The 14,508-nt window shown below is 49.8% G+C and overlaps 1 protein-coding gene across 1 annotated transcript; it reads left to right on the top strand.

Moving 5' to 3' along the window:
* Window positions 1-208: 208 nt before the first annotated feature.
* Window positions 209-4,913, top strand: HJV (hemojuvelin BMP co-receptor). The gene is made up of 3 exons (XM_075540336.1): window positions 209-381; window positions 1,465-1,994; window positions 2,446-4,913. The coding sequence occupies exons 1-3, from the start codon at window positions 285-287 to the stop codon at window positions 3,091-3,093; spliced, it is 1,275 nt and encodes a 424-aa protein (XP_075396451.1). The 5' UTR covers window positions 209-284; the 3' UTR covers window positions 3,094-4,913.
* Window positions 4,914-14,508: the final 9,595 nt, after the last annotated feature.

The following is a 14,508-nucleotide window of genomic DNA, read 5'->3' as shown; positions in this document are numbered from 1 at the left end:
GTATTGCACAAGGAACCTGAAGTGGTCACAGCACCAGGGCATGGAGGCTTAGCAGCTGCACTTAGAGTTTGGAGAGCCCCATGCTCCCCAAACTTCAGGCCCTCTCACCTTTGTCTTGAGCTTCCCAGATTCGCTTCACATACCCCCAAACAGCCTTCTTTCTCCGCTGTGCCCAGCCAGATTCCCTTTCTCAGCCCCTTACAGGACCTCCGGCCCAAATCCACTAGGTAGGAGGATCATCAGCTGGAAGGAACCGGAGCCTGGGGGGGCCTGGATGGACAGGAATGGGGGATCCAGGTCAGCCCCCTAGTCCCCGGTCCCCCCATGGCAGCACCCCAACTCTCAGCACTCTCATGCTCCTGCTGCTTCTCTGTGGACATGGTAAGGAAGAACCAGGAAAGGGCTTGGGGAAATCTGGAGGCTAGGCCTCTATGGAGGGGTGGGTACGTGAGCAGTAACGTCATTGGAGGTGTGGGCCGAATGGAGTGATACCAAAATGACTGTCTATAAAATATTTGTGCAGTGTTTCAGCAGAAATTTATTCTATATCCCTGTAATTAGCTATAGCAACAAAGTCATCTTTCCTAAGCCCAGCTCACATGCATTAATATACCGACAAGCCTCTATGCCAGTTTCCCTTTGACTCTTCTAAACCTCTCCGTCAGAGCTGTCCCTATTGCCCAATTATGATGAATCATGGAATCTCCCGGTTTTGTCTCTGCACACCACTACAAACCATGCTGCTGTTTTAGTTGCTGCCAGTATTTTTTGTCAGGTTAATTTTGTCATTTTCTCCCCTGGTATTTGAGCTATAAAAGTGTGCTAATTAATATTGGTGATCCTATACCAGTAACTTTCTTTGACAATGAAGTTATTAATAGGAAAGAGAAAAAGGATCCCCGCAGAGGTACTAAATAACGTGGTACCTAGCAACGTAATTCAACGCAGAAAGGCGTTGTAAAACAACTTTGTTGCTACTGTTTATATGATCTGCAAAATAATGTTTAATTAATTTACGACTATTAAAACGCTCAATTTACAAGCCATTATACTATGTTTAAAGCTGATCATTGAACAAAGAAGCCCAAACTGACCATAACCATCACTGAGGATTGTGCATGGTCTGGTGGGGGTGCGGGTGGGGGCGAGCTTCGGAGCGCAGGGGTGGCGCCACTGCAGGTAGGCCTGCAGGGAGGAGTGGTCACTGGGCCCACTCTCAAAGAGGTGTCTTTTAATGAACTTGGGGCAGGGCCCTGGGGCAGCCCTTCGGTGCACGGAGCAGAGAGCTCTCGCGGGTGCGACCAGCCAGCACGGGACTGCGGGGCTGTGGGCGGTGGGCAGGCGGAGGCCCCCGTGGGGTCTGAAGGAGCGGCTGGGATTCCTCGGGCGCTCCGGGAGCGGTGGGGGGCACTGCGGTGACGCGGAGGTCTGGGCTGTGCCCTAATCCCGCCCTTGCGCCCTCAGCCCATTCTCAATGCAAGATCCTCCGCTGCAACGCCGAGTACGTGTCGTCCACCCTGGGCCTGCGAGGCGGCCGCCCGCCGGGAGCGCTCCGCGAAGGCTCGGGCGGCCTCTGCCGCGCGCTCCGCTCGTACGCGCTCTGCACGCGGCGCACGGCCCGCACCTGCCGCGGGGACCTGGCCTTCCACTCGGCCGTGCACGGCATCGAAGACCTGATGAGCCAGCACAACTGCTCGCGCCAGGGCCCCACGGCCCCGCCCCCGCCCCGCGGCCCCGCCCTCCCCGGCGCAGGCCCCGCCCCCGCCGCGCCGGACCCGTGCGACTACGAGGGCCGCTTTTCGCGGCTCCACGGCCGGCCGCCGGGCTTCCTGCATTGCGCCTCCTTCGGCGACCCTCACGTGCGCAGCTTCCACCACCACTTCCACACGTGCCGTGTCCAGGGAGCTTGGCCCCTGCTGGATAACGACTTCCTCTTTGTCCAGGCCACCAGCTCCCCGGTGGCTTCGGGGGCCAACGCCACCGCCACCCGGAAGGTCAGGAACTCCGTTGCTTTCCTCCCCACCCAATGCCCCAGAGCCGGCCGTGGTCTCCCGCAGGACCTCTGCCTCTGCGTCCCGCACTCCGCCTCCCTCTTTCACCGCGTCCCCATCCCTGTGCATTTCCTTCCCGGCATGGGAATTTCACTCCAGCCCGGACAGCACTATATATAAAGGGAGCATTGGACGCGGAGCCCAGGCTTGAGGGGTGTCGGAGGGGACACCGTCCGGGGAAGTTGCTGAGATGGACACCAACCAGGAAGGGAGGGGCTAGGTTGGGAGGAGGTAGCGCGGGACATCTTGCAGTAAGTGGAAGGGATTCGAAGCGAGGGCTGGGCTAAGTCCTGCCTAGGAGCTTGGAGCACACTCAGACTGTGATGAGGCTTGACTGGATTGGGGAGGGGAGCACTGAGCCCCAAAAGAACTACTGCTCCTCTTGTCCTTACAGCTCACCGTCATCTTTAAGGACATGCAGGAATGCATCGATCAGAAGGTCTACCAGGCTGAAGTAGACAACCTTCCTGCAGCCTTTGAAGATGGTTCTATCAACGGAGGTGACCGACCTGGGGGCTCAAGTTTGTCCATTCAAACTGCCAACCCTGGGAGCCACGTGGAGATCCAAGCTGCCTATATTGGCACAACCATAATAATCCGGCAGACAGCTGGACAGCTCTCCTTCTCCATCAAGGTCGCTGAGGAGGTGGCCAGGGCCTTCTCAGCTGAGCAGGACCTGCAGCTCTGTGTGGGAGGGTGCCCCCCAAGCCAGCGACTCTCTCGGTCCGAGCGCAGTCGCCGGGGCGCTATGACCGTCGATACAGCCAGAGAGCTGTGCAAGGAAGGACTTCCGGTTGAAGATGTGTACTTCCACTCCTGTGTCTTTGATGTTTTAATCTCTGGTGACCCCAACTTTACGGTGGCAGCTCAGACCGCTCTGGAGGATGCCCGGGCCTTCCTGCCAGACTTAGACAAGCTGCATCTCTTCCCCTCGGATGCGGGGGTTTCTCTTTCCTCAGCAACCTTGTTAGCTCCACTCCTTTCTGGACTCCTTGCTCTGTGGTATTGCATTGAGTATCTGGGCCAGCAATCCCCTGACTAGTACGTGAATGTAAGGGACTGGCAGGGAAGAACATAAAGAGACACTGAAAGAAACAAAGGGACTTTGTAGGCACCTGGAGCAATGGTGCTTATCCAGAGTCACAGGAGGCTGCCGCCCTGGGTTGAAGTGATCTCAGGATAAGGATTCGGGAAAATAGATTTTGCATCCCACACTTCTCAGTCCCTTTAATAGCAAGCAGATTGTTCCTGTGCATATACTCCTGAGATCATCCACACAAGTTTAGTGTTTAAGAGGGTCTTGATGGTGGGGAGAAAACTTAAGGGTTGAGACTTCTGAGCCCAAAGAATTGAATGAGAAAAATATGCTAATTAGTTTGTTTGTTGTTTTTTTTTACAAACAACCTGCCCACGTTTGTTTTGTTTTTTTTTAACAAACAACCTGTGTGCATTGTTTGTGTAGGAATGCCGTATTTATAAGAAACAAAAGATCTAACAGTTTCTCTTGGAAAGTGGGGGGTGTGGATAAACCCAAAGAAAACTCACTGCCATTGAGTGAGTTCCGACTCATAGTGACCCTGGAGGACAGACTAGAACGGCCCCTGTGGGTTTCCGAGGCTGAGGGAGTAGAAAGCCTCACCTCTCCTCTGTGGAGCAGCTAGTACTCTCAAACTACTGACCTCGTGGTCTGCAGCCCAACATGTAACCCACTATGCCACCAGGGATCCTATATGTGGATATGTGAAACTATATACCAGTATGTGCATACACACCCACACATATGCAAGCAGAGGTACACACATACATGTATACTATATATATGCACACATATTACGTGTACCTCTGCTTTCATATCAATATATACACACTTCTACGTTCTTTGTTCAGAGAAAGGGGGACTGCTTGGGTCTTAGGTGGAAGAATGCTTTTGGAGAATGGCATAGATGGAAGAGAAATTATTGTTCCCACCCCTACTAACCTGTCATCACAGCTATGACTTCTCACATGCTCCTCTGCTGCTTATGCTTGATCTCTCTGCAGACACTTGCAATGGAATAAAAGTGGTACTGTCAGTACACCGGAAGAGGGCCCCAAACATCAGATATACCCTCAATGTGTTTCCAAGTTACTAAAGAGACAAAGCTGACTCACATGAAGGAACAATGGATTCCCTAGGCACGCTAAATCCATGGTGTGATGAATTCAGATGGGAAAATGGTCGGTGAGAAGTAACCAGAAGTGATAAAATGTAACAGAGGAGATGGGATTTAAAGTGAGCTTTGAAGGCTTGGTAGGATTCAAATTGCTAAGGACCTTCCCTGTGATAGACACCATCTGAAGTTATGCAAGGAGCGCTGGGAGGCGTAGCGGTTACATGTTGGGCTGCACTCCACATGTTCGGCAGTTCGAAACCACCATCAGCTCTGGGAGAGAGAGAGAGAGACTGGGCTTTCTACTCCCAGAAACAGTTCCAGTCTGAGTCCCCACTGACCAGACGGCAGCGAGCAGTTACACACAGGCTGGTGATTCAGTGAGGAAGTCAGCAAAACAACAGAATGAACAGAGAGGGCGGGGAGGGAAACGAGGCGCTCAATGGAAAACAGAGCAGTGGTTCTCCACCTTCCTCACACAGCGACCCTCTCACACAGCTCCTCCCTCATCTGGTGGTGACCCCCCAAACATAAAATTTTTGTTGCTACTTCATACCTGTAATATTGCTACTGTTATGAATCGGGCAACCTCTGTGAAAAGGTCCTTTGACCCCAAGGGGTCGCGACCCACAGATTGAGAACCACTGGTCTAGAAACTAATGATGGCAACATATGTACAAATATGCTTGATGCAATTAATGTGTGGATTGTTATAAGGGCTGTAAGAGCCCCCAATAAAACGATCTTTTAATTAAAAAAAAAAGACGGGAGTGATAGAAAAGTTAAATGAGCAGAGACCAGATTATGAAGTGTCTTGAAAGTGGTGCCAACGAGTTAAAATTTGATTATACATAACATTAATTTAGCATCGGGCTGTCAAAGTCCTAAACACTTTAAAAGTAATCATTCATTTCATTCTCACATCTTATTTCTTTTACTCTGTAACCACTCCTAATCTTCAGTAATCTTGTTCCTATAAGTCATTTTCCCTTGATGGGAAAGGGGAAGGCCGTGTTCCTAGTTAGTTTAATAGGCAGAAACTAAAGTACTAAAAGATTAAGCAACTTGCCAAAGTCAAATAAATGGCAGTGCCATCCGGTTCCAAAGCCTGAGCGGTGCACCACTACCCCATAGTCAAGGCAAGGAAACTGGAGCCACTGGGGATGTTCGTTGTGAAACTGGCCGGGGAAGAAGCAGCCTGTCTGTCAGTGGGGGTAGCACGAGCTACTTTCTTCATTCCCCACATGACGCTGAAGGAGTTAGGAAATCCAGTTTGTTGAAGGAAATCTTGTTCATGTATGGCTGTTCTACGGTAACTGTGCTTCATGAATCTGTGGACAAATTTAGAACAAAATTATGAAGGAGGTAGCATTTATGTTCAGTATCTCCTCCCTTTTTCTGGTCTCAGCCTTCTTGCTCTCTCCCCTGGGGTACCCCAGGGCCCGGGGCCTGATTTCCTTGCTGGTGTGGTGGTGACCACCGAGCTAGCTGAAAGATCCCCAGTTCGCCAGCTCTTCTGCGGGAGAAAGACCAGGGGGTTGGTGTTTCTGTAAAGAGTAGCCTCGGAAACCCACAGGGGCAGTTCCACCCTGTCCAGCAGGGCACGGTAAGTCCGAATCAGCGTGGAGGCAGTGAATTTGTGTGAGTGAGAATCATGTGCTCACTGTTACTTTCCTCCGCCGCCCATTCACTCCATAAAACTCCAGACTCACTGCCATCGACTCTTTGAGTCACAACGACCCTGCAGGTCAGCAGAGAACTGCCCCTTTGGGTTTCCAAGATGGTACTCTTTATGGGGGTAGAAAGCCCCAGCTTTTGCCTGCTCTGGCTGTTTCAGACTGCTGACCTCCGGGTTAACAGCCTAACAGATAGAGCAGGGCTCCTCCCACTCCATCAATCTTCCCCAGAAATACATCACGTTGACCAGTGATTAATACACAGGGTGCCTTGTCTGGTGTCATTTCATTTTTCCCTACAATTTTCATCTCCGATTCCCTCCTCTCTGCTCCTCTAAGGGACAAAGCCTCCCTGTCGTTTCTTCAAAGCACAGTCTCTGAGTAATCTGTGTTTTAGCTAATCTGATAAAATTATTTGTTCTTATGGCAGGAAATGGGGGAAATATCCAGAATTTCCCTTCAGTTACAGATACTGTGTGCATTTTAGCATAAAGTATCTTTTTAAAAATATCTTTTTAAAGAAACTGCTCCTTACACAAGTTTTTGTTTTGCGGGGGAGGTTGTTGTTTTTTAAACTCAAAAGAGTAACCTTGTCTCTCAGGTTTGGGAATTTGAAGTCTGTTAAAAATTTCATAGCCTTCTATTAAACTGGCATTCTATGATGCTCACCTTCCCGACACAACCGCTGAAGACAAAGAGGGTGAATAAGTAAATGTGGTGAAGAAAGCTGATGGTGCCCGACTATCAAAAGATATAGCGTCTGGGGTCTTAAAGGCTTGAAGGTAAACAAGCGGCCATCTAGCTCAGAAGCAACAAATCCCACATGGAAGAAACACACCAGCCTGTGTGATCATGAGTGTCGAAGGGATCAGGTATCAGGCATCATCAGAACAAAAAATCTTATCATAGTGAATGAGGGGGGTAGTGCAGAGTAGAGACCCAAAGCCCATTTGTAGGCCACTGGACACCCCCTTACAGAAGGATCTTGGGGAGGAGATGAGCCAGTCATGGTGCAGTGTAGCAACGATGAAAAATACAACTTTCCTCTAGTTCCTAAATGCTTCCTCTTCCCCCATGATCATGATCCCAGTTCTCCCTTACAAGTCTGGCTAACCCAGAGCATGTACACTGGTAATACAGGAACTGGAAACAGGGAACCCAGGGCGGATGATCCCTTCAGGACTAGTGGTGTGAGGGGCGATACTGGGAGGGTGGAGGAAGGGTGGGTTGGAAAGGGGGAACCCATTACAAGGATCTACATATAACCTCCTCCCTGGGAGACGGACAACAGAAAAGTGGGTGAAAGGAGATGTCGGACAGGGCAAGATATGACAAAATAATAATTTATAAATTATCAAGGGTTCATTTGGGAAGGGGTAGTGGGGAGGGAGAGGAAAAATGAGGAGCTGATGCCAGGGGCTTAGGTGGAGAGCAAATGTTTTGAGAATGATGAGGGCAATGAATGTACAAATGTGCTTTACACAACTGAAGTATGTATGGATTACTATAAGAGCTGTATGAGCCCCTAATGATTAAAAAAATGAAACAAAACAAAAAATTTTCAAAGCCAGCTGACAAACAATACTCTTCTATGGCACCTTCTATGAAACCGCTCCTTTCCCCGCACTTAGGGTCTGTGTGTTTCCAGTGGAGTGTTTAAAAATAGGTATCCCAATCCTGGCCCACCAACCCCTGAGCAGCCAATGCACAGAAGGAACACAGGGCCGGCCCCACCACAAGAAGCAACGTCCCTCACTGACCCATAGTGCTACAGAGAAGAACACTGAGGGTAACCAAGCGGCCATCTAGCTGAGAAGCAACAAAACCCACATGGAAGAAGCACACCAGCCTGTGTGATCATCAGGTGTCGATGGGTAATCAGGTATCAGGCATCAAAGACCCAGAACAAAAAATCATATCATTGTGAATGAGGGGAAATGTGGAGTGGAGACCCCAAGCCCATCTGTAGCCAATTAGCCATCCCCTTACAGAAGGGTCACAAAGAAGAGATGAGCCAGTCAGGGTGCAGTATAGCACCGATGAAACACACAACTTTCCTTTAGTTCTTTAATGATTCCTCCCCCACCCCTCAAACTATCGTGACCCCAATTCTACCTTTTAAATAGGCTAGACCAGAGCGTGCACGTGTGTACAGATAAGAGCTGGAAACACAGGGAACTCAGGACAGATAAACTCCTCAGGACCAATAATGAGAGTAGCAATACCAGGAGGGGAAGGGGAAGGTGGGGTAAGTAAGGGGGAACCGATCACAATGATCTACTTATAATCCCCTCCCAGGGGGATAGACAACAGAAAAGTGGGTGAAGGGAGACTTCAGTCAGTGTAAGACATGAAAAAAACAATAATTTATAAATTATCAAGGGTTCATAAGGGAGGGAGGATGAGGGAAAGAGGGGGAAAAATGAGGAGCTGATACCATGGGCTCAAGTAGAAAGACAATGTTTTGAGAATGATGATGGCAACAAACGTACAAATATTCTAGACACAATGGATGGATAGATGGATTGTGCTAAGAGTTGTACGAGCCTTCAATAAAATGATCAAAAATAAATAAAAATAGCCCAAAATGAGCACATGAAAAGATACTCAATGTTACTAGGCATTCAGGAAATACAAATGGAAATCCAATGAGAAAACACTACACATTAAAACCAAAGTAACAAACGTTGCTGTGATCAGTTTCAACTGTTGTTAGCGCTCCCTCTCCTCCCCTCCCCCACAACAGTTCCAAGTGTTTCAGAATTGTCCGTGGCTGTGATCCTTTGGAAGAAGATCAGCGGGCTTTCCTTCCGCTAGCAAATGATCTCCTAGCCATTTGTGCCACCTGAGCGCGGGTGCCCACCAGAACAGCTAAAACGAAAACCAGCAGCCGTATCGCGTGCTGGCAGAGTGAAGCTCTGCTGCGCTGTGGTCAAACTCAAAACTCAAGCCGGGTACCGTCAAACCGATGCTGACTCAGATCGACTCCACCCTATAGGTTTCCAAGACTGAACCTGCTTAAGGGAGCAGAAAGCCCAGTCTGTCTCCCGAGCAGCTGCAGGTGGTTTCAAACTACCGACCATGCGGGTCACAGCCCAACTCAAAACAACTTCCCCACCAGGACTCCTGTGCTCTGCTGTGAGGAATGTGAAATGCTGCACTTTGTAAAACGGTTGGTCAGTGTTTGGAAATAGTAAGAGTGCACTGACCGTACAGCCCAAAGTCTACCCACCTTCTGATCCAAGAGAAACGATAGCATCTTCACACAAACTCGTACACAAACATTCGTAGCAGTTTGAACCATCAATTCATAGGTAGACCAATGGGTGAACGGATGCACAGATTCTAGTAAATCTATATAATGGAATCCTACTCAAGCCTAAAATGAAACAAATTACAATACACACAACGACGTGATAAATCTGAAAATAACAGATTGAGAGAAAGAAGTCAAACTTAAAAAAAGAAAATGCTTCCATTTATATAAAGTTACAGGAACTGCCACCACAGCAGTTAGTGTGAAACAGTGACGTCCTGAGCGCGCCCCCTGACTGCAGCTTCTGCGACTCCACGGCGTGATCAGGCGGGCCTGTGCAACAAGGTGTCCAGGTAACCCACTGAGGGGCTGGTGCTGGTAATGCACATACTGTTGTTGTGAGGAGCTGTCTAGGTGGTTCCTACACACAGCAATCTCATGCACAACCGAAGGACACACTGCCCAGCCCTGTCCCACCCCACGGCTGTCCCTGTGCTCGAGCCCCTCTCCTTCACCAAACAACGTCCTTCTCCAGGGACTGGTCTCTCCGGACTACATGTCCTAAGGATGCAAGTCAAAGTCTCACATCCTTCCCTCTAAAGAGCACCTGCCTTACTTTTCCCAAGACAGATTTGTTTGTTCTTTCTGCAGTCTCTTTGAGAGGATGAGACGGAGCCGCAGGACGGAGACAGGGTTCAGACAAAAACAAGAAGTGAAAGAAAAGGATTTTATTCAGGGAAAGAACTTACGGAAGGGAAGGGAGAGCAGAGAAAGGAACAGTGGCATCTTGAGCCCCCAGCTGGGTGCCTCGATCCAACGAGTTAGGTCAGGGAAGTTGCACCTGGTACTGGGCATGAGCTGAAAGGCATGTGGACTGGTAAGGAGGAGGGAGGCTCTTTGTGCTGCGGCTGCAAGTTTTGGGTCAGGAGATGACCTGTCAGTAAGTTGTTCTCGGCAAATTTGCTTCCTGGAACGCCAGGGAGAGGGGGCTGTGTTCTCCCGGGGAGGCGCGCTCTGTGAAGTGCTGGAGGCAGTGGTTTGAAGCTCAGCAGGTCGTGTGTGTTCTGGAGAAGCTGGTACAGGGGCCGCCTTGGTCCCGACGCGGCCCAAATACTCTCGGCTCTGGAAACCTTATGCATAGCCAATGCAAATACGGTGTATGAGACCGGTGATGGTTACGGTTTGGAGTCAACTTGTGCATGATTTTCAGTCATTTGGCAATTATTTAATGATGCTCTTGTCCTCCATTTTAAATTCTGATGTAATGATCCTCCCTTTTGTGATGGGTTAGCCCCCCTGATTACATCATAATGGGAATGGGTTGTTCCATGGGTAATACGCGCAATGGGAGGGGAACGATCTAGGGGTGCGAACACAATAGGAAGGGTACACATGAGACAAGAAGAGCAGATCCTAGATTCAAGATGGCAGCCTAACCTTGGTCGTCCTTCAGTTGGGTTGACCTTGTCTCTGGGCTCTCCTTCAAGGAAACAATCCACTATCCTTATCAGCAGGGAGTGGGCCCCACTTAGACTACAGTGGCTGATTGCTCTAGATGGCTGATCCCCTCACGGAGAATACCTCTAAGCAGCTTGCGTCCAAGTGTGCCATCATTTACCATGTGTTGCAAGCAGTGTCTTAGGCGTGGCATGTATTTGGGGGGGACAACCTGGGCAAGATCCTTTTGCATCCCACAACACAGAACTCGCAGACCATGATCGTAATAAAGGAGTCTATGAGGGAAGTTAATAGGCTACAGGTCAGGACCAGCAATCACTAAGGACACAGTCCCTAGTCCAACAGCAGCATCTCTCCTCCGCCAGAAGCCAGGTCTCTCTCCAGTCCTCCGCCTTTCAAGTCACGGGATCTCTTGGCCTTTTGCATCCATGAGCCAGGAAGGGCCTGTGGCTCTACCTTATAGTCCCAGCGTCTCTGGCCAGAGAGAAGATACACCACAGTCTCAACACGGCTTCTCTGAGACTCCGTGCCACAGTCTCTGGTGCATCTGGTCTCAGCGCCCCCACTGCTTTGTAGGAAACAGAAGGATTTGCTGCTTGCAAATGACTGTACACTTGGAGGTCTTCAAGAGTAGATCAGGGATCCCTGAGAGCTATCAGCCATCTAGAGCAAGCAGTCACCACTGTCTATCCCACAACAACTAGGGCCCACTCCCTTCTGATGAGGACAGTAGTTGTCTGTTTCCTTGTAGGAGACCCCAGAGAGGTCAAACCCACTCAAGGGTGACCAAGGTTAGGCCGCCATCATGAACCTAGGGTCCGCCCATCTTGTCACATGTTTACCCCTAGTCCCTCCCCTTCCTATGAGCACACCCCTAGCTCATCCCCTTTCTGTTACGCTTGTGCCTATCGTACATCCCCTTCCAGTGATGTGTATGCCTGTTGTACTGCCCTTCCTGTGACTGTGGTGACCTGTAATCATGTCCTCCTAATGAGACATAACCCTTGGTTAGCAATAAAGTTGGGGCTCCCTTGTGCTCTCGGACCTGAGGTTCTCTCCTGCTCTCACAGCCAGGCTCCCCCCACAAGGACCACCAAGCGTGGCTGCGGTGAGCATGCCTCCATGAATTGTGTCGGACTCCATTATTCCAATCTCTCATCTATCTCTCCTGCTCTCTGACTTTACTATAATCCTTACTTATTATTGCTGTACGATTGCGCCTACCGCACCTGTGATGACGTGTTGGGGACTCTTCACCCACACTGCTTCAGACAGCAATCTTGGACATGTTCTTCCAAGACCCTGGAATTCTCCTTGTCACCTGGCTCCACTGCACGGGAATGGCTTTGATGGAGGCGTGGTTACCTTTTAGCAGACAAAATCCCCCAGGAAAACAAACGGTGGTGTCTCAAACCACACCCTCTACTAAGGAAGAGTCCTAAGGATGCTCTCAAGGAAACAAAGGAGGTGGCGTTGTTCACTTGCTCTAACTATGCCCCCAGGGAAAATGGTGTGATTTAGTTCTGTTCTCTAATGAAGTCAGGTCTTAATCCCATTCTGGACCCATCCAGTAGTTTAGCAGACAACTCACTCCAAAATGGGATCATACCTGCAGGTACAGAGCCCACCGTTATAACACGTCACATACAGAGAGAAAGCCAACAGGGCCATATGAATTGACCACATCTCAGCCCACCCCCGGGCTTAAGCGAGCTATGTCAGAAGCAGGAAGCCAGAGAATTCCCAGGACCACCAAGGAAGAAAATTCACAAGGGGGAGCACGTTTCCTTGAGGTCCCTCTGCCAGTGGGGGGGTGGGGGGGTGGGGCGCAGAGGCCATGCCCTGCAGACCCTGCAGGCACCAGAGCAGAGGTGCCTCAGTGCTGAGATCTGAGACCAGACTGTGAGGCAGAGCAGTGGGGTGGGGGGTTGGGGGGCTTTCCTGCCCACCAACAAAGCAAAGACCAGAGACCACCTGGCTGAGAGACTGAGGGCCAGGAAGATGACTGCTGGTGGTGGAGAAGCCTTGCTGTTAGGTACCACAGAGTCAGCTCCACCCACAGCAACTGTGTACAACAGAGCAGAACACGGCCCGTGCATCCTCAGGACTGTCCCCACGCCCATTGATGCAGCCACTGTGTCCGCCCACTGGGAGGCACTGAGGTGGACCAAAGATTGCATCCTTACTGCTTTATGGCTTCCAGTAATCTGTTAACTACCCTTATGACCCCATAACTGTGAGTATCGTCTGTGGGTTCTTTTTTAAAAATCATTTTATTGGGGCTCCACAGCTCTTATCCCAATGCATTCACCCATCCACTGTGTCAGGCACATTTGTACATGTTGCCATCATCATTCTCAAAACATTATCTCTCTACTCATTTTTCCCTCCCTCCCTCATGAACCCTTGATAATTTATAAATCATTATTTTTTCTATGACCTACACCAACCGCTGTCTCCCTTCACCCACTTTTCTTTTAGTCCCCCTGGTGAGGTGTTATATTTTGATCATTGTGATTGATTCCTCCTTTCTCCCCCACCCCTACTGATATCGGTACTCTCATTATTGGTCCTGAGGGGTTTATCTGTCCTGTATTCCCTGTGTTGCAAGCTCTTTTTCTTTCTACTTGAGCCCTTGATATCAGCTCCTCATTGTTTTCCTTCCTCCCCCACCCTCCCCTCCTCATGAACCCTTAATAATTTATAGATGATTATGTTTTATACTGACTTTTCTGTTGTCCATCCTCCTGGGAGGGGTTATACCTAGATCATTGTGATGGGTTCCCCTTTTCTCCCCCACCTTCCCCTCACCCTCCTGGCATGACTACTCTCATTATTGGTCCTGAGGGGTTTATCTGTCCTTGATTCCCTGTTTCTAGCTCTGATCTCTGTACATGGTCTAGTCTAGCCAGATTTGCACGTTAGAACTAGAGTCATGATAGTGGAGGGGAGGAAGCATTAAAGAACTAAGTTTAGCATTAAGGTAGCAGGTGGACATTGAACCTCCAGTCAAGCACTCCCTCAACACAAGAACATCTTGTTCTTTTAACCTGGCATTCCATGATGCTCATCTTCCAGACACGATTGCTGAAGACTAGGCGGGTCCATAAGCAAATGTGGTGAAGAAAGCTGATGGTGCCTGGCTATCGAAAGATATAGCATCTGGGGTCTTAAAGTCTTGAAGATAAACAAGTGGCCATCTAGCTGAGAAGCAACAAAGCCCACATGGAAGAAGCACACCAGCCTGTGTGATCACGAGGTGTAGAGAGGATCAGGTATCAGGCGTCAAAAACCCAGACCAAAAAAATCCTATCATTGTGAATGAGGGGGAGTGCAGATTGGGGTCCCAAAGACCATCTGGGTAGAACTGCCCCTGTGGTTTCCAAGGCAGTCAGTCCTCACAGGAGGAGACGGCCTCTCTGTTTTCCTGTGGAGCGGCTGTCGGTTTCAAACTGGTGACCGTGAGGTTAGCTGCTCCATGTGTAACCCACTACAAAGGCTCCTTGACATGTCTGTCAAAACCCAAGACATTATACAAGTTAAATAGTTGCAGCCTATAGTATATCAATTACACTTCAATAGAACTATAATTTTTTCAATGGGTATTCTGCTTAGTTTTCTAGGGTTGCCAGAACGCAATGTCACAGAGTGGGAAGCTGTCCCTCAGTCCTCCAGGCCCGATGTCCAGTCAGGGGTGCAGCAAGGGTGCTGGAGAGGAACTGCTGACCACCCTTTGGGGCACAGTGGACTGTGCGCCGAGCTGCTAACGGCGAAGTCGGCAGTGTGGAATCATGAGGACTGCTACTCCCATGCCAGAGTTAGCCTCGGGAACCCGCAGGCAGGCGCAGTCCCACCCTGTCCTGGAGGGTCACTGTGAGTCAGCGTGGACTCGATGGCGGCAGGGAGTTTGGTTTTGT

The sequence above is a fragment of the Tenrec ecaudatus genome, chromosome 1 (assembly GCF_050624435.1).
Source record: "Tenrec ecaudatus isolate mTenEca1 chromosome 1, mTenEca1.hap1, whole genome shotgun sequence".
Taxonomy (NCBI): domain Eukaryota; kingdom Metazoa; phylum Chordata; class Mammalia; order Afrosoricida; family Tenrecidae; genus Tenrec; species Tenrec ecaudatus.
The sequence above is the reverse complement of the archived record's forward strand: the minus strand, read 5'-3'. Positions and strand labels throughout refer to the sequence as shown.